Source organism: Triturus cristatus, chromosome 2_2, assembly GCF_964204655.1.
Source record: "Triturus cristatus chromosome 2_2, aTriCri1.1, whole genome shotgun sequence".
NCBI lineage: Eukaryota > Metazoa > Chordata > Amphibia > Caudata > Salamandridae > Triturus > Triturus cristatus.
Window position 1 is genome coordinate 101,076,130 of NC_140582.1, and position 19,054 is coordinate 101,095,183.

The 19,054-nt window shown below is 43.2% G+C and overlaps 1 protein-coding gene across 5 annotated transcripts in view; it reads left to right on the forward strand.

The window, feature by feature from the left end:
• GNE (glucosamine (UDP-N-acetyl)-2-epimerase/N-acetylmannosamine kinase) overlaps positions 1-18,644 on the forward strand; it is a 230,403-nt gene extending 211,759 nt beyond the window's left edge. For all 5 annotated transcript variants that reach the window (XM_085641102.1, XM_085641104.1, XM_085641105.1 and 2 more), the window contains 2 exons: positions 12,589-12,705; positions 16,086-18,644. In XM_085641102.1, coding sequence (XP_085497228.1) covers positions 12,589-12,705; positions 16,086-16,321 — 353 coding nt within the window. In that variant the 3' untranslated portion in view covers positions 16,322-18,644. The remainder of the gene's footprint in view (positions 1-12,588; positions 12,706-16,085) is intronic.
• The last annotated feature ends 410 nt before the right edge of the window (positions 18,645-19,054 follow it).

Consider the following 19,054-nt stretch of genomic DNA (forward strand, 5'->3'; position numbering starts at 1 on the left):
CCTGCAAACCAACCACAGGATAGAGTTGACCAGTTACCTCCTGAAGGGGCAGCCAAACTATGGTCACATAGTCTACACAGGACTCCTAAAAAAGTATGCAGACAAACTGCAAAGGTTACAAAATCAGAAGGGCCAGTTATGCCCTAATCTTTGGAAACATAACCATTTGAACTATAACAATTCGCAACAGGCCTTGAAACCTCTACGCTGACTCCAGTGGCACATACACAAATCTTTGTATTCCATCCTATAGTCTTGTTGTAAAAAAGGAACTGCCATCTTACACAATCTTGCATCCCACTACACCCCAACCAAAAGCCTCTGTACAGACAGCTTGCACTTTAGTAATTATGGATCCTTCAACCAGCAAACACTAAAAAATGGGCATCCTTGCTCTCCGCCTATAGAACACCTTAAACATATAACCGTATTATTGAGATGGGAGACAGGCCACTTCCGTTATCTGGGAATACAGGTAGCGCATGAGGATACACAAGTGCTCTATTTAAACATGACCAAGGTATTTGAGTCCCTGAAGTGTTCAGTAGCCTTTTGGAACACTCTGCCACTGTCCTTAATGGGCAGAATTGCCGTGGCAGAAATTGTGGTATTGCCTCGATGTCTTTATGCCTAGCAAAATTCAATGTGCAATATCCCCATGTCTGTATTCAGACAACTGAAATCAATCTTGATATCCCTTTTCTGGGCGGGGAAACTTAGCAGAGTAGCGCTGTAGGTCCTCTCAAAGCGCTACGAGGAGGAGGGGGGCTTGAGGTGCCCAGATTGGACCTATAATACTATGCAGCACACCTTAAAAACCCGCCGTGATCTCACCAAAAGAGCCATATCTCAGACATATCGTAAAATTATGAACAATCAGCCGGACCCCCTGGTAGCCCTTAAAGCGAAGTGGGAGACAGAACTAGGAGACCTTGACGAGGCGGAATGGCGGGAGGGCATATCTTCCCCCAGAGAGGTAGCGATACCATCCAAATTCAAACTGATACAGTTGAAAATACTACACCACACATACTATACCCGAACTCTCTTATACAAACTCAAGCAGACAGACTCACCACTATGTCTTCGACAATGCGGACAGGAGGGGACTCTCTTTCACACTTTATGGACGTGTCCCATAGTGATCCAATACTGGAGGGCAGTAATGCGTACACTTTCTCAGGTAACAAAAACCACGACGCTCCCAGAACCTAGGAGGTGCCTCCTTAACATATGGGAACCCACGGATCTTAACCGCTCAATACAAACGTGGGTAACAATAGGCATGATGGTGGCAAAACAAAATATAGCGCAGAGGTGGGGATCCAGGCAGGCCCCTACCCTCCCCCAGTGGTGTGGAGACATGGATACCATCATGATTGCGAAAAAGGCAGTGTATGTTCACCGAGGGTGCCCCAAGAAATGGACACAGATATGGGGGAGATGGAAAAGTTATCGAGGGGACATATGCGAACCCCCTTGGGAGAACTCTGATTCAGAACTAAGTGACTAAGCAGGCAGAGGGAATATATGGGAAAAGGGTGGGCAATGATGAAGTCCTGGATGGAGCACTGACTCGTAGAAACGAGATAAAGTATTCGCATATTACTGTAATGCTGTATTTGATGTGGAATGAAACTGCAGGTACTTGTGGAATGATCCTCATTGTGTTAACTGGGAGAAGCACCTACTTAAGTGCAGCCAGGAAACCTACCTGTTCTACTGATGGAAGGGGCAGATGCAAGCATGGGTCTACCATATCTCGTTAAACAATAGGCATTCATATGGCAAAAGTTTGTGTAACGTTTACTTAGGCATGCACCATTCCACCGGGAGTTACACATCTGGATTTTGGCCCCAGTCCATAAAATATTTGAGAATATGTCCCTCCAGGCTCGGAGGGAGGACGGATGTCTGGTCTGCGGATCTGTATACAAAAGACACCTTCATTACATTTGAACAGGTGCGTGAGGTGTTCGACCTGGGGCAGAGTCAGTATTCACAGTATGCAGGTCTAGTGGAGCTGGTCAGGGTTACAGGGCCTAAGTTGTGTGTCTTTTGCTTTCTCGCCCTAAGTATCCAAGCATGCCTCAATCGACACTCTGGACGTGTTGCTTGCATACAGTTGTGGGCGCAGGTTGGTTTCACTGCTACATAAAGCTACAAGGGCAGATTCGGGATCCCTAGCCCTTTAAGGCATGGGATGCATGAAATGAGGATCTGCAGTCTCCATTGCAAGAGAAAAGCTTGGTGAGGGCATGGACATTAACATGTAAAGTATCCTGTAATGCGCGCCTGAAATTGATACATTATAATTTCCTGCAGCGGGTGTACATAACCCCAGCGAGGCTATATCGTATAGATCCGACTCGTCCCCACAAATGCCCTATATGTAATAGGACCCTAGCAGGGTTCCTGCATTTAGCATGGGAATGTTCAGAGGTGCATCAGTATTGGGCTAGTGTGGTAGCAAAAGTGCGCAAGGGGGGGGGTGTATCCAAGTGGAGGCTAATCCAGCACATTGTCTCTTTGGGCAGACCCCGAAGCCCAAGAAATGTAAAATGGCTTATAAATTGCTACAATTCATGGAGGGTAGCTATATGCTGGATGAGCACATGAGTGCTGACTTTGGAGAGCTGGATGAGGGAATGGTCTCTTGCAGAAGAACTGCACATGAAAGCCCGTAGAAAGGATGAAAAATTAGCCGAAGTTATGCAACCTCTGCTGGGAGCTTCTTAACCCAATAGTAGATGGTAATGGGCAGAATGATACCTCTGATAGTAATAGCGAAACGTAAAGTAAAGCTATTACTATACTGTAATTTTGTATGATGTTGGGTTCATCTATGTTTACTAGTATGGCATGTGCTTACTAATACATTTTGTCGTAGATAAACATGCATAATTGGTGTGTCACTGGAATCTGCTACTACATGAAAAATGTCTGGAGGGAGATAAGATGAAACCTGTGTACAACCGCTCAGTTGTTGTTTAAAATTGAATAAATAAATTTTTTTTAAAAAACAAAAACATATAACCGTATTGCCTTGAGTTCCAAAAAGCTGGGAAGACTGAACTCTTAAGACAGGCATCTGCATAGAAAATTCGGGGCTAGAGCACATTGAAGGAGTTATGGTTAACAGCCGCAATCTGTAACTAAACTAGCCAGAGCTGAAGTCATAAGCACATTTCTCCCCCACTTCTTTTTCCTGTCGACTCCCTGTTTCATGCATGTTTAGCCCCAACTTGTCAAACCTAATGAATGCCTTAGGTAAGCTACCCTTTATTCTTTACCATGCTTTCAATCAGTGTTATATGAATCTTATGCTATGATAGGAGTTCAGAACCGCGCAAATACCTAAAACGTGTCCTTGCACTGACAAAGAAGCAGCTCCTTTACCCACGACACAGAATAGACAGTCAATGAGAATCTGGTATAATTACATTTTCAAAATGTATAAAGAGAAGCAACAAATGTGAGAGCCTATAGCCAACATCTAGTCCATGAACCTTCGTCCATCTGTAAAATACAATTACATCCTGTCCATCCAAGTTTTTAAAGACTTTCTGAAATGTCAGTGCAGTGGTGTTTTCTGCAATTTAAAAGGGAGGGTATTCCTTTATGCCACTGCCACCACTGAGAAAACCCTCCCACCTGATTGGGCTTGTCGAATTTGGGAACTAAAAGGAGAGGCATCCAATGACCAGTGAGACCTACTTGGGATATTGACTAGCTTTTTGCCTGCATTGGCATGTCTCATCTTCTGCACTGTGCATTCTACACGGACTTCTTGTTGCTAAAAGGGTTACTTCTAAGTCTTTATGCACTATCAATCAAGCCATTCATAATTAAGGTCCACTCTACTTGAGGAAGAATGAATTTCTTCCTCAAGTAGAGTGGACCTTAATTATGAATGGCTTGATTGATAGTGCATAAAGACTTAGAAGTAACCCTTTTAGCAACAAGAAGTCCGTGTAGAATGCACAGTGCAGAAGATGAGACATGCCAATGCAGGCAAAAAGCTAGCTAGGCTGCTGAGTTTTGGATGCATTGCAGCTTGTTAAACACACTGTGTGAATCCACATAAACACACTTGCCCGCCAGTCAAACCACGTTAAAAGCAGGCTATTATTCTGATGGATACTCCCACCTGTAGGACAACCCCGGGGCACCAGACTCGATCCATAGAACTTCAAAGATAGTGTTGCCTGTAGAGGGCGCTGGGCTCAGTTGGTGCTGGAAGTGATGTCAGACGATGCCTCCAAAGCCATAAAACATCTGGCCTGGTATATTGACTTTGGTTCCTGTTTTTCCCGTCCTTCGACGCCGATCGGAGCATCGATCTCGGAGAAAAATACCTCACACCAAATTTTGTTTTGCTAACAGCAGACCATGTCTCCTCCCAAAAAAATGGAGGTTTAAACCCTGCAAGGATTGTGAGGGACAGATAATCATCACAAACCCCCACTCAGTCTGTTTGTGGTGTCTGGGGTCTGCCCATGATTCCAAGGCTTGCTCCTCATGCCTCAGCATGAACCACAAGGCCATCAAGGAGCAGGAGACCAAATTCTTTATGGCCAGGGCAAAAGTGGTTTTGACTTCATTCCTGCTGTCCATCCTCTTCATCCACCAAGCTAAGGAAGCGCCATAGGAAAGCAAAGAAACACTCACAAGAAAAGTCTTCCAGACACTGTCTGACTCCCATGGGACCTTTGGCCTCAAAACCAGAGTTGGTTGAGATACCACCTGAGGATACTCCATGCAGCCCTGCTTCGCTTTTGAGCCTCCACAGTGTCTTGTGAACTTAACACCAGCACTCAAACCTCATCTTCAAACGCCACAGTTCCCTGAATTCCCGGATCCGGCGGCCCTCCTCAACGCCATGTAAAGCATCTTTGACAAGGCATCACCGCCCTATGGAGCCTCTTGGGAACATCAGCTCCACCCCAGCTTCTGCTGTTCTTAACATTCCAACTGACGCCGGTCAACTCCGTGCCTTCAGGTTTGACTCTAAGGCTTCCCTGCATTGGTCCGTTGCTTTGCTACTTTGTGCTGCAACTGACTCTGTGGATAGTGTTGCCACCACCACCTCCAGATACGGAGTCACAGGCACCGCAAACGGACATCAATCCTAAAATCCATACCTGCTGGTAAACACCCAACATTTGCTTGAAGAGGAAGCTTGAGGAACACGTCTCCATGAATTCTTTGGCACCGTCTCTGACCTTGTGGATTAGCTACCCTATGACATCCCAAACCAGGACCCCCTTCAAGAATTTTCAAGGCCTATCATTGGCAAGTGGCCTAAATACCTCACCACAACTGCCCATGGAATTCCCAACTAGCTCCCGAACACTTTAGGCATTGTCACTCCTTGAAATAATGCTAAAATGCTGGAGAAGCCTTGGATTTGTCAGGCCCTTCAGCAGAGGCTAGGACCAACTTTCTTACTGAGGTCCTGTTACCATCATCAGCCACATCAGAACACTTGCCACCCTTCAATGAGGACTTGCTGACACCTGTTCTGGTGGTTTAAGAGAAACCCTTATCTACATCAGTAATAGACAGACTTGTGGACTGCCACTACTGTTCAGTTCTGAGTGACCTGTCAGTACTCTCCACGCACCTGCTGTGAGAGAGCCTAGTTATTCAAACTTCATGCTCCAGTACTCAATTGGGTAGTGCCTTCCCTACTGTTCCTTCAGATAATTAGTCTAAAAGGCCCGAGGCTTGGACAAGAAAGCTTTCTTGGCAGGGAGTATGGCAAGAAGATCCTTAAACCTCAACTGCCTCCTTGCTCGTTATAACCATACCTTATAGGACATGGCCCAAATTATGCTGCCCCTCATCCCCTCCGACATGAAGGAGCTTTTTCAAGAGGTCATCGCCGACAGTCCGAACGTTTCTCGCCATATCATTAAATCCGGACTTGGCACAGCTGGTGCCATTGCCCGTGCCAAGGTGACCTCCATCTCCATCCGTAACTATGCTTGGCTCCAGACGTCCATCTTCTCCTCAAACGTCCATTCTAATCTGATGGACCTTCGCTTTGATGCATTAAGCCGGACTCTGCACTGGAGAGATCTAAGGCTTTGAAATCCATGCACGATCACTTGGTCTTCAACTTCCACAACCATTGAAGGACTTCTTGTCCCTTCACTATTTTTGTGGTTTTGGCAGAGGTTCCTCCTTTTGTTTCAGTCACTCCAGCAGCAAATGAACCCCTCATTCGCCAGTACAGGGCTGTGGATCCACATTCTAACTTTCCTCCGCCTCCTCCTCTTTTTGCTCCTCCCCAGCACCTACTGAAAAGCAGACCAACGTTGTTTCGCCAACGACGCACTGAGTGAGTTTCCTGCTTTCTTGTGGCCTGAAAGGCCATTCCTTCTGACCAGTGGATTCTTCAGATCCCTTCCGTTTCTTCAGGTTCCACACCCCATCCCACTCCTCTTTCTTCCCCACCTCCTGGTCATTTGAGCATTCTGCAGCAAAAGTGGCTGCTCTCCTTCAGAAAGGTGCAGTGGAGTAAGTTCCAGAAACAGAATTAGGCAAAGGTTGCTACGCACACTACCTCCTGGTGCCCAAAAAGTACAGTGGTCTTCATTTCAATCTAGACCTCAGGAGTCTGAATTTCTTCCTCAAGAAGGAAAAGTTAAAAATGCTGACTCAAGTTCTTCTGGTGTTGGAAATGGGATGGTGTCACTGGATCATCTGCGTGATGCTATACTTTCATATTCCTATCCTGCGCTCCCATCGAAAGTACTTGTGGTATGGGGTGGTTTCTACACACTACGTATTTGCAGTACTACACTTTCGTTTGACATCGGCACCTTGAGTCTTCACAAAGGTGGTGGTTGGGGACCATCTCTGCCAGTCTGGTGTGCCTATTTTCCGATAAATGAATAGCTGGCTCACCTTACTGGAGATAGTGTTGCATCATTTGCAGTCGACTGCATCTCTGCTCTTTGGCCAGAGCTTTTTGATCCACAAGCCCAAATCTCACATATGGCCCTCCCACCAACTCCAGTTCGTAGGGTTGGTACTGGACACCACCCTTCTCCACGCCTTTCCTCCTTCACAGAGAATCGCAGACATCCAGGAGACGATTCCTTTGTTTCAAACAAGCGCAAGAGTGGCAGTCTTAAGAGTCTTATGATTCCTAGGCTTCCTAGCTTCCTAGCTTCCTGCATTTTCCTAGTCACACATGCACATTGGCAAATGAGGACCTGGCAGTGGTGCCTCTGCAGGTAGTGGCTCTAGTTCAGGAGAGGTCTATCGGACTCAATCGCGATCTTGCTGAGCGCTATGGTGGAAGTGGCTTGGTAGGGGCACGAAGCAAACCTGACATACAGGATGGACTTCACTTTCCCTCCGCCCATGATGACGGTAGTGGCGGATGCCTCCATCCTGGGGTGGGGTGCTCATCTGGAGATAAGAGACGTCTAGTCTCCAGAAGAGAAAGTTCTTCACATAAACATGATTAAAACCGCTGGCGATTCAGCTGGCACGTAATGCCTTCCTCTCTTCCATTGTAGGTTGGTCCATCCAGATCTTGATGGACAACTCGACTGCAGTGTCGTATGTCAACAAGCACAGGGGATCTGTCAGAGCCAATAGTTAGAACTGGTCTAATTTTGCAGATCACGAGTGGTGTCTTCTACCTGAAGTAGTCCAGAACACTTTCGCCCAGTGTGGCACACCTCAGATGTACTTTGCACCTCCTTGGAAAATGCAGCAGTTCTGCACCGTCCAGTATCCATTGGGAGGAGCGTTGGGGGACGCTTTTCAGTCGAAGTGGAACTTTCACCTGCATTACACATTTCCCCATGCCCTTTATTCTTCTGGTTCTGAGGAGATTTGCCAAGATTGAGCCCAAGTCATCTCATAGTCCCGGATTGGCCAAGAAGGGTTTGGTATGCAGGTCTCTTGCAGTTCTCCACGTGTCCTCCACTCCGCCTGCTATTCAGGCTGGACCTTCTCCCCCTTCGGGGGGAATGATCTTCACCCCAATATCTGAGGCCTACACCTACATGTATGGAACTTGAGCGGGCACAAGTGCTTCATTTTGTGCTTTCCCCGGCACTGTAAAGGGGTATTTAGCTTTCTTGTCTGCTTTCCTCAGTTTGCCGGATCAGCCATCCCTGTTTAGGTACCCTGTTGTCATGCGTTTTCTTAGAGGCCTGACTAAGCCTTTTCCTCCCACTCCATTTGTAATTCTTCAATGGGGACTTAAATTTGGTTCTCACTTTCGTAATGGGTGTACTCTGTATGAGCTATCGCACACAAAGAGGGTCAGGAGGAGTTTAAGGACCTGTGTGGGCGCACTTCCCACTTAGCAATATCAACACACAACGAGCCCACGGGTCCAGGAAAAGTGTCTAGAGACGATGCGGACAAACATCAACCATGCTGCATGCGGGGAAGTGGGTATCCCTTTTTAAGGACGGTTCCCCTCACACACCATAGGTGTCATGCTTCATCATAGGGGTGCCTCCTCGCGTCAAGACCTAGTCTCAGCGCGGGCTACAACCCTCTCTCTACGAGCGAGGATCTCGGGGATGTTTTCATTTTCAGCACATGGGTTATGCTAAAAACCCTATGTGAGCGTGGTGTGTGAAAAGTATGTGCTGTGCAGTGCTAATGTGTGAGTGAAAGTGAATTTAAAACTGCCTGCGGGGTTAGCTAACAGGCATTATTCAGCTACCAAGCGGCAGGATTAAAAAGCAATGAGCTGGGTGATGGAGCTGACCAACATTAAAGGTAGCTACATATACAGGATCAACATGTTTCAGCCAAACAACCTATCCAAGTCCATATTTGTCTGTTTGAATGCGGCTTAAAACCATGCCCCTGCACTTCTTTCTTTTTTCTTTCAGGTCCCATCGGTGAGGTCTACTGGACATAGAACACTCTGGTTCAGTATAGTATACCGAGGCACCTTTTTAAATATTTTAATTGTGCACTTTATACACTTTGTTGCAGTAGCTTTTCATTTACTGATCCTAATGAAGGCCGTGACACTTGGAGTATCCAAGTGTCACGGCCTTCATCAGGATCAGTAAATGAACAGCTACTGCAACAGTGTGTAAAGTGCACAATACAAATATTTTAAAAGGTGGTGGTGTGTGAGGGGAACCGTCCTTAAAAAGGGATACCCACTCCCCCACATGCAGCATAGTTGATGTTTGTCCGTTGTGTGTTGATACTCTGTATGAGACCTTGCATAATTATACCCTTCACATGCTGACCATCCTAAGCGGTATTTTTGGTTGCCATCACGTTTCTAGAAGGGTCCGCGAGTTACAGGTCCTTAGCTGTTGTCCTCCATTCACTACTTTCTTTCCAGGCAAGATGATGTTGCGCACCAGGGCTGCTTTTCTCCCTAAGGTAATCACTCTCTTCCACCTTGCCCAATCCATCACCCGTCCAACCTTCTACACCCCTCCTCATTCTACAAAGGAAGAGTAATGGTTGCATTGGTTAGACCCTATATGGGGGGGTTAAATATTACCTGGGCCACACAAAGAAATACGGGTCAGATGACCAGCTTTTTGTTGGCTTTTGAGGGGCCAAAAAAGGGAAGGCGGTTCAGAAGAGGACTCTATCCTGCTGGCTCATTCTACACATAAAGACCTTTTACGCTTTAGCCAAGAAGGAGCCGTCTGAAAGGATCAGGGCCCATTTCACCAGAGCGAAGTCCACCATTTCTGCGCTAGCTCGCTGTGTTCAGATAGCGGAAATTTGTAAGGCGGGAACATGGGCTTCATTGCATACCTTTGCTAAGTGTTAGTACTTTGATGCAGTGGTACGCAGAGATGGACAATTATCTAGATTAGTCTTGCAGGATTTCTTGGTTCAAATCATCCATCAACCCTCCTCCTGGCCAGGGTACTGCTGTGAGATCAGTTCTACAGGTGAGGAATCTGCATGTAGAAGTTTCCCTCAGAAGAAAAAGTTACTTACCTATGGTAACAGTCTTTTTGGTGGCTACTCTGTCTACCTGCAGATTCTTCACCGACCCGTCTGCCCGCCTACCAGTGTGATGAATGTGTTACGTGGAATGTCAATATGATCCCAGTTCCAATTTTATTAACTGCAATGGTTTTTCATTTTAATTTCCCTTTCGCATGGAATAACTGGAGAAAATGGAGGGAAACTGACATTTACGCACCATGGTGGGAGCTTTATTGCCTCGGAGGCATCGGTGGACATCTCTTCTGGCGTTGAGTCCTGCATCCTCTACCAGCGACATTGTATCTGTGAAGTTTTACAGATCCAGTCCGGCACCTGGGGGTGGCTTTACAGGTGAGGAATCTGCCAGTGGACAAAGTATCCACCAGAAAGATAATTGCCGCAGGTAAGTAACTTTTTATTCCATCCCAGTACAGGCAGTTGCATAAGGTAAGCATCTAGCACAAACAACAGTCACCACCAACAGAATAGCTTTTCAGTTGGAGCATTCACATGGAACAACATTCCAGACAAGATTTGTATTCGATCACAAAAGTCTATTCTTCAAAATGCTTGAACTAATTACTTATATGCAATAGCTTCTTCAAAGCATATTAACACGCTGCATCTCAACAGTGTTTTTCAAATGCAAACTGTGTGCTTCTTCAAGGTATCAGAGTTATCATAATGGTGATTGAGCCAATGAAGCTACCTAACCCTTCTAAAATGACAACTTTATAAAATGTTACTGCTAATCAAACTAACTTAGCTGATTAAAACACCAATTACTACACTAGACTTCAAACAATTCCAAAACTTCCAATGAATTGCAATATATATTCATATTAGAGTTGGAAATTGTTTACACTTGATTCCCCCAAAAAACCTTGTGATATATGTATGCCCAACACTAAAAGTATAGTTCTAGAATTATCACTTTAAATCTTGTTTCACAGAACAGTAATCTAGTCTCCTTGCAAATGTTCCTGAAGCAAATTTGAACACCTACACAGTGACCCATACAAAATATCAGAGACAGATGCATTGCATCATGCATTAGGTTGTGAGAGCAAAGCTGAGTACTTGAAACAATGCCCTTGATGACATGGAGAGCAGTGGCCACACTAGAGTTTCCTCGGTATGGACTAATCAAAAGCTTATACGCCTTTCAGGTTCTATAGCAGTTGTTTGAAGATATTGTTGTGCTGTCTACTGTTGTAATTTTACATGATCAAGCGGCATAGATGTATACTTATACAGTGTAGTAAATGTTTATTTTGGAAATATCCATTGCATAAAACATACACTTGATACAATATTTCATTTTGTCAAATTTCCAACATTTAGGAAATACATTTGCGTTCTAAAACCTTGCAAAAATGCAGATGTGGATAATAATAATTAAAAACATTTCATAGCCATTCTATGCCCCTCTTCCAGAGGCTGGGAAATAAGTTATGTGACATGTTCCTTAAAATCAGATAAAACATAGGGTAAAACACGAGAGCCATTTGTTGCCAAAATATTGTACAACTGCTATAGATCAAGCCTGCTACGTAATTGAGCGTCTTCCTCACAGGACAATTGTAAATGGTTAAAAGTAGGAAATACGGGAGCCAATTTCCATTTAAAATTAATGAAGTGCATCAGTGGCCGGCATGCATTTTCAGACTATCTAGACAGTTCATTCTTTTCCTAATTGATCAGTCATATAGTGGAGACAAATTTGCTTGATATGTCCTAGCACTTTGCCAATCAGCCAAGCTAAAAAGTTCTGGCCTTTTTCTTTCCTTATCAGCCCCACTGAAAATAGGTATTTGCTTAGGTTAGCCACTGTATAGATAGGTGTATCACCCTTTTGCACCCTTAGGACCTTGGTATGTCTCATAACGGCTTGATAGTTGCACAGTGGACACACCCATTTCCTTCTCAGCTTATTGTATGCAGGGCAAAAAAACAAGACCTGGCTTATGCTTTCTTTAGCTATCAAGGAGCACATTGTGTAAAAATTGTTAAGATCAAGGCTCTTGCTAGCACTCCACGTAGATGTAAAGGACCCTACTTCAAACATGCCTACTGAAACTTCAGATATAGGGTCTTTGCCAGTTGCTGCTGGGGAATATCCCAAAGAAACTTCATAAGAAAGGGGTGTCTTTGAGGAGCAGGAATTGGTTTGTCAAGCTGCATTGGCTAGCAGAATGGAAGTGATTAGCCTGGATATAAACCCAATAACAAGATGTTTACTTATTAAAATATGCCTAGAATTTGGGATGTAATACAAACCTCTTCTGGAGCTTTGTTCAGTGCGGTGGATCCAATGTGAATTCTCGAATTTAGAAATAAAGGGGATTATTTTTTCAGCGTGACCTAAGTGTTTTAGGGACGTTTTTTCTATTTATAAGGCTACCACTTAATCTTCTCGCCCCTCCAGGGCTTTAAATGAGATCTGTGCCACGAGACACTTTTTAATAGTAAGTAAAATAACATGTAACGTTACTCTGGTATGGCATCCCTTTTTAGAAAGCCTTTTCAATTACAAAGCTTTCATCTCAAAAACGTGTAAATTATTTTTGTTTGTGGCAGCCATTGTTTCTGTGACAATTTTCATCCCTTTTTTCTTATTCTCTCCCAATACAGAAGATTTACTCTTGGTCAATGGAATGTCGATGAAGAACGATGAGCCTATTTCTGCAGCTCATCTTATTCAAGCAGCCAAACTAGGCAATAGCAAAGCAGCCAACATACTCAAAACTGGTAAGGAATATAGATAGATAGATAGATAGATAGATAGATAGATAGATAGATAGATAGATAGATAGATAGATAGATAGATAGGTAAAATCCACTGGAAATCACACGGAAGAAATCCCTCTCTAGCTGAAAAACACATCATGGGATATGATAAAGGTCCTTATAATGAAGCCACATCTGAACTTCAGAACTAGTATAGTTCAAATATACACTAAAGAAGCTTGAAAATTATTAAAGTAAAGCAAACTTTCAGTCAGCACAAGCAAAACAAGCATTTGCAATGCAATCGGTCTCGCCTTTGGGACCTTATATGTATTTAGCTATGCAGCACATTAGCCTGGGTGCTGAAACATCTACTGTTCTTTAACATGAAGGGAAAGAGAACACCAAACTGCGTGACACGCCAGGTATGGGAACACATGGAGAGAAATATTGCCTTTCAGCAGGAAATGGTATAGCCTAAAGCTCTGTTTTTAATATAAAATCAGGGCCTTCGGTGGTCATATCACTGAAAATACAACATTTGAAACAAATATTATTGTCTTCGGGTGCTCGTGGAAGATGGTTTCTATGGACTGGAATCTAGAGAATGCTAAAGTGATTCTGGTATTTTATTGACCTCTGCTGGTCGTTTTTTATCAAGAGAGTTAAATAGAGGCAGTTGGCAGAAAAATAAAAAAAGAAAGTCCCTCAGTAGAAAGCAATTCTGGTATTTTACTGACTTCTATTGGTCGTTTTCTATCAAAACAGTTAAATAGAGGCAGGTGAACAGAAGAAAGCAGACAAGTCCTAGGGCTGATCTCCAGAGCCCACAAAGTACATACACATATAAATATATTCTAAAGTATATACAAGATGTCTCGAATGCTTGACCTAAATAGTGAAACTTTGTAAGGCACACTTGTTAAACCCAGTCAAAAAGCCTATATGCACACTGTAGGGGAATTTTCAACCTATTTAACTCCAATTTTCTGATCCACTATCTGAAGCCAAAATATTTTGGTAATCAAGGTCCACAGTTTGGGGGTACTGCAAATCCTGATTTTTGCAGCCACAAACGGTGAACATTTCCAGCGAAAATTGTACATTTCTTGACCCTCCGCAGAAGATGAATGTAAAGCCATGATGACAAATAATTTTCAATAATGCAATGCTCTACATTTTGACACCCAACAAAAAATTATCTACCAACGGTATTGTTCCTGGGCACCAGCTGACTCTGTCTGTGGAAGTCATTGCAGCTTCCTTGAAGAGCAGCTACGTTCTCCCACAAGAGGAAATATTTCTGGAGTCCTAGGTCAAAAAGGTTAAACAGGCTGGGCACATTGAAGTTAATGTTATTGCCATTCTGGTGAAATGTGTCTTCCATTTGTGGTAAGAATTTGACTATGTACACCAGTGTCTCCATGGACAAGGATGTACTGCAGAGACTTTGGGCCAAAAGCCTAAGGCCCGTAAAAGTCTGAAACCACCAGTTATGTTAAAATAATTCTTCAACCCCTGGCCCAGCGAACTTCTCAAGAATAAATGATTATCACGGCCAAGTTACTGAGTGCCTAACAGGAACTTCATGCTTTAAGCCTTCCTTCTAGACCCTCCTTTTACTTTTACTCCAACTCTTTGGTAGCCGCCCACCTTTCCCCAGCTCCATTCCATAAAGATAAAAACAGGTGCTTTGGAAGAAAGACAGAGCTGTCGTCCATGCCTCAATAGAGGCTAAAAGGTCTGAGTGACATCCCCTGGTTCCTTTCTTCCTCATCGGTGCTCTTTCTCAGGGGGCGGTAACTCTACACGAATGAGCACAAGACGTTTCTCCACTGTCGCTGCTGGACCCAGCTTACCATGTGTGCATAGCTATGGTATGATCCTTTCTAACAGAGTCTCTGCCACAGTAGCCTTTGTCAAAATTATATTCTGAGCTGCCACCTATGGTACCCACCTTTTGAAGTAAGGGCATCTAGTATAAGGACCTCTGGGTAGGTTGCATGAGACACCTATAGAGTGTGCATGTTCAGTGGGTGTGTCTGGATTAGGATGAGCATGGAGTGTGTTTTTTTTCTTTTTTAATGTACAAAGAATAGGATTCAATTTGGTTCTCCTGGGTGTGGATGTTATACAAGATGGAGAGAGCCTGCCAGACAGAGATAGAGATAATAGAAACATTCATGAGTTTCTTTGAACTGAGCAGGTCCCTGTAAAAGCAAGGTAAGTAGGAAGGGGGAAGAAAGGCAAATGCCCCTTTGACGTGTAGGGACAGTTATGCCCCCTTCCTGCTTCATTCTTTGATAGTTATGTTACTGCAGTACATTTTTGTGTAGTGGCTGCTTGGACAGAAAGCGCTCTCTTTTGTTCCTTTGTCTCAGATTCACCCACCCATCTCCACTCCAACCTACCTCCCACCCTCTAATAATGTATAACCAGTTTCGGGGAGGATGACCTCAACTGCACAAATGTTGAGACAGCCACATCCATTTTGACAAAGGTGCCTGCAAATGATCCACCATCTTGTACTTGTGGTGTCCCAATGAACGCCACCATTCATCCATATTACCACACATGCAAGAAACACCTGCCACTTGCACTTGGAGCACGTCTGGGGTCCTAGCCAATTGTCAAGATATCAGGAAGAAAAGCAGGGTAAAAAAAAAAGCAAACAGCTGCACAGCCTGTCCAAACCATGAAGAGTATTTTAATCCTAACAGGTTTCTCCCTATAATTGGAGCACCCTTGTTTAGCATTAAAAAAAACAGTGTCCTAAATGCTGCTGCACTTTGATCTTTCACATAAGAACTTTTCACGTTTTTGAAGACTAGAGGAGATGCTATAAAGAACCAGCTCTGTGAAACTGGGACTGGAGAAAGCTGGACTTGTACTTTGAGAGAGATGGGAAATCCTGCAATTTATGAAGCTGTACTCATTCCTCCACCCCTTTCCCAAAGATAAAGTACTTTTTGGCTTGTAGGGAAGGGATATAGCAAAATGCAGAGAAGGATCTACTTCCAACAGCCATCATAGTAGTATCTCTTTGAAGATAATAACTAGACTAAAGCGAAAGTTTCATTTTTCTATTGGCTGCCTCCCGGCGTCGTTCACAGAAACATCTTAGAAATGTAATTTATCCCATGACCTCAAAAGCTTTAGTAAAAAGAAGAGAAAGAAATCTAGGGAGTGGACAAAAGTGTATCTTTTAGGCCATCCAAATACAGGCTTCTCTCAATTTGTGCGTCCAGTGTGGGATTTTGCTGTGTGATTTACATGCTTGGAAAGTATTGGTGGTGGTAGGCTGGCTAATTCAAAACAACCTAGAGCTGGTTTGCTAGAAAGAACGTAGTTTAAGTTAATCATTTCATTAGTAATGTTGTCCTTTTTTCTCTTTTAAATAGCTGGAACCGCTCTGGGATTAGGAATTGTGAATATTCTGCACACTGTGAACCCTTCCCTGGTGATCCTGTCTGGAATCCTCTCTGATCATTACATCAACATTGTGAAAGACGTCATAAGCCAGCGTGGACTGGCCTCCGTCCAGGCAGTTTCTGTAGTCTCCTCTAAGCTATTGGAGCCTGCACTGCTTGGAGCTGCAAGTATGGTCCTGGACTATACCACAAGAAGAACATATTAGCTGTCCCTGAACTTGTTAGATGATGGATTTTGTTTATTTGAAAACTGAGAAGATTTCCGGGCTCAAGGCATTCTATTTATTAGTCTAAATGTTTTATACAGTATCATCATGCAGGTACGTGCAGGGGTGTACACTAGCCTGTTTTTCTTAGTCTATTTTTAGAGCAGATGTAATTAAACCAGGTGAGGGTTTCCAGAAGTTTTTAAATCTGGATTGAAACCGGTCTGGAATTGGGACGGAGCATAAAAAAGTATAGAAAATAGCTTGCACTCCGAGGTATGAATTGAATGCGACAAGTCAAAAACATGCACTTTTTATTTTGTATTTTTAATTAAATACATGAAGTCTGTGCTAAACTTGGAATATACGAAGAATACCCGTGGTTTTACAGCTGTTGGCTGGAATATGGGTCCAAATGCATTCCTCCAAAGTTGGACCCAGGTGCCGAAGATATTTATTTTCTCCGAATTCGAATAATTATCTGAATTCCGGGAGGAAAATTCTGTTTAATGTTTTTTCTACTAGTTAGGTTCTTATGATTTCAAGAAAGTACTGCACCTGCCACCAAATATTATCAAGCTCAAGGAAAACAAATCAGTGTGTACGTTGGACCATATGCATGTGGGAAACTAGCCCGTGTTTAATCACAACACAACTTATCGGATAGCCTTTGCTATTCAGAAAATTCAATCAAAGTTTAAAGATGCACTGCACGAGTCTTGCCCGCATGTGACCCCTACTTAAGTTTCATGCTTGGACTTTGCTCCAAAGCAAAAAAAGGGAGGTTAACAAAAAAAAAGAGAGAGAGAAGGGAGTGATATGAAACATGTGACAAAGAAAGCAGCAGGAGTGAAAAAGTATCTGCAAGAGTAAGATAGTCCAGAAGGGTAGGATGGTGGAAGGATGCAATATGTGGAAGGGAAACTAGCATCAGGCTGCGTTGTGGGAATGCTCTATGAAACGGGTTTGGTCCCTGGAATTGTTTTTCTTTCAGATTAGGGTACTAGTGAAGCAGGGTTCATATGAAACGTGGGAAACTTGCATTCCAAGGATGCACTTTGCACATAGTTTGTTGCTTCCAACGATCATTGAACTGCAGGCAAATTTAAATACAGAGAGTGTTAAACATGTGAAGTTTTAGGAGGCCAAAAAAAGATAATGACTGAACACTACTGAAATGGGCTTTCTTTGAGTGCTTTATGATTGCAAATTCTTTATCCCGAACTTGTCAGCATTTAATAAGAACCATAAGTAATTAGATTGTGTCACTTTTCTTTTCATTTGGTCTGCAGCTCTCTGCACCATTTACTCCTTTCATCTGTTGCATGTTGAGCTTAGGCCCTTTCTCATCCTCACAGTAATTGATCTAAACCCCCGTTTTGAAAACCACCTGAATAAAATACCAAAACATACAGTGATGAGAAGAATGGGCTTCCGCAGTGCCTAGTAAACCTTGGAATCGTGCTTAGATTGAACGGTTCCACAGGGTCATACTAAAAGCAGACCATGTGCTATACAAATGTAATAACATACCAAGGAATCTGTTGTAAATTCAACAAAATCATGTTTATTTAGTTTTGTATTCATGTTGGGTGACTGCTGAGGTCACTTCCATGACACTTCATCGGACTTGGCTGTCCACAAGATATCAAGCAACTTAACAATTATAATTATTTTTCTTTTGATGAGAGCCCTCATTTGGAAAGGATATTGCTTCACAGACACAAGGCCAAAGCTAATAATCAACCTGTTCAGGTCCCCTCTTAGTCTCAGCAGGTGTGCCAGCCACCAGACACTTGGAAGTGGTACGTGCCCAACGTTGCAGAAGAATTTTTCCCCACATCGGCTTCCTTGCATCTCCTATCTTTTGAAGCAACATTGGAACACCGTTGCAGTGCTTTTTTGAGGATTCAAAGTTTCCATCTTCAGTTTGCTCAGGTCTTAGTGCTTGTGTAAAACACAATGGACCTACCTCTTAAAACTTGACAGTCTTGTTTCTGTATTGATCAGAACACAAGAGGGCAAAAAGACTTCTGTTTTTTAAGACAATCACAAAGGACGTATAGCAATTACTGAGCAAACTGAAATCTGCCTTTGTAAACATACATTTTTATACGCACTCTCCATATGTACACAAAGTCAAAGTTGCCTTATTTCAATATTGCAGGTTTTACATCTTTGTTTCATGTACATTAGTCACATTCTATGTTATTTTTATTTAATGTATGTAGTTGTTGGTTAAAATTATATTTTATCTGTTAAAATGAGCATCTCAATCCAGTCAAGTATGTTGTTAAATTAAATAAAGTGTTACTTTAAATAACCCCAAGACTCGTTTATTGACACTTCTGGAAAAACCAAATCTAAGCTTAAACCCAATCTGGAACCAGGAAGACTACATTAAGTGTTAGAGCCTCTATTCTTTACAACACTCCTTCTCACCCATTTCATGGTCTAGAAACACCACTGTGGTTAGTAGAAGGGTATTGTAACATCAAACAAGGGGGCATTCTCCCTCATTACACTTAACTGAAGTGCTTGACACTAGACTGGGGATCTAGATACAGGAGGGCCAGATTCATTCCAGATTTTCAGGATATCCATAGATTGATCTATTTAAATTGATTGCATGCAATTCATTTTGCACAACTATTTGGAAAATCTTGTATGCATCTTGACCTGTTGACATGTATTTATTTACCTTACCATGTAGACATCATTGAGTGGTAAATC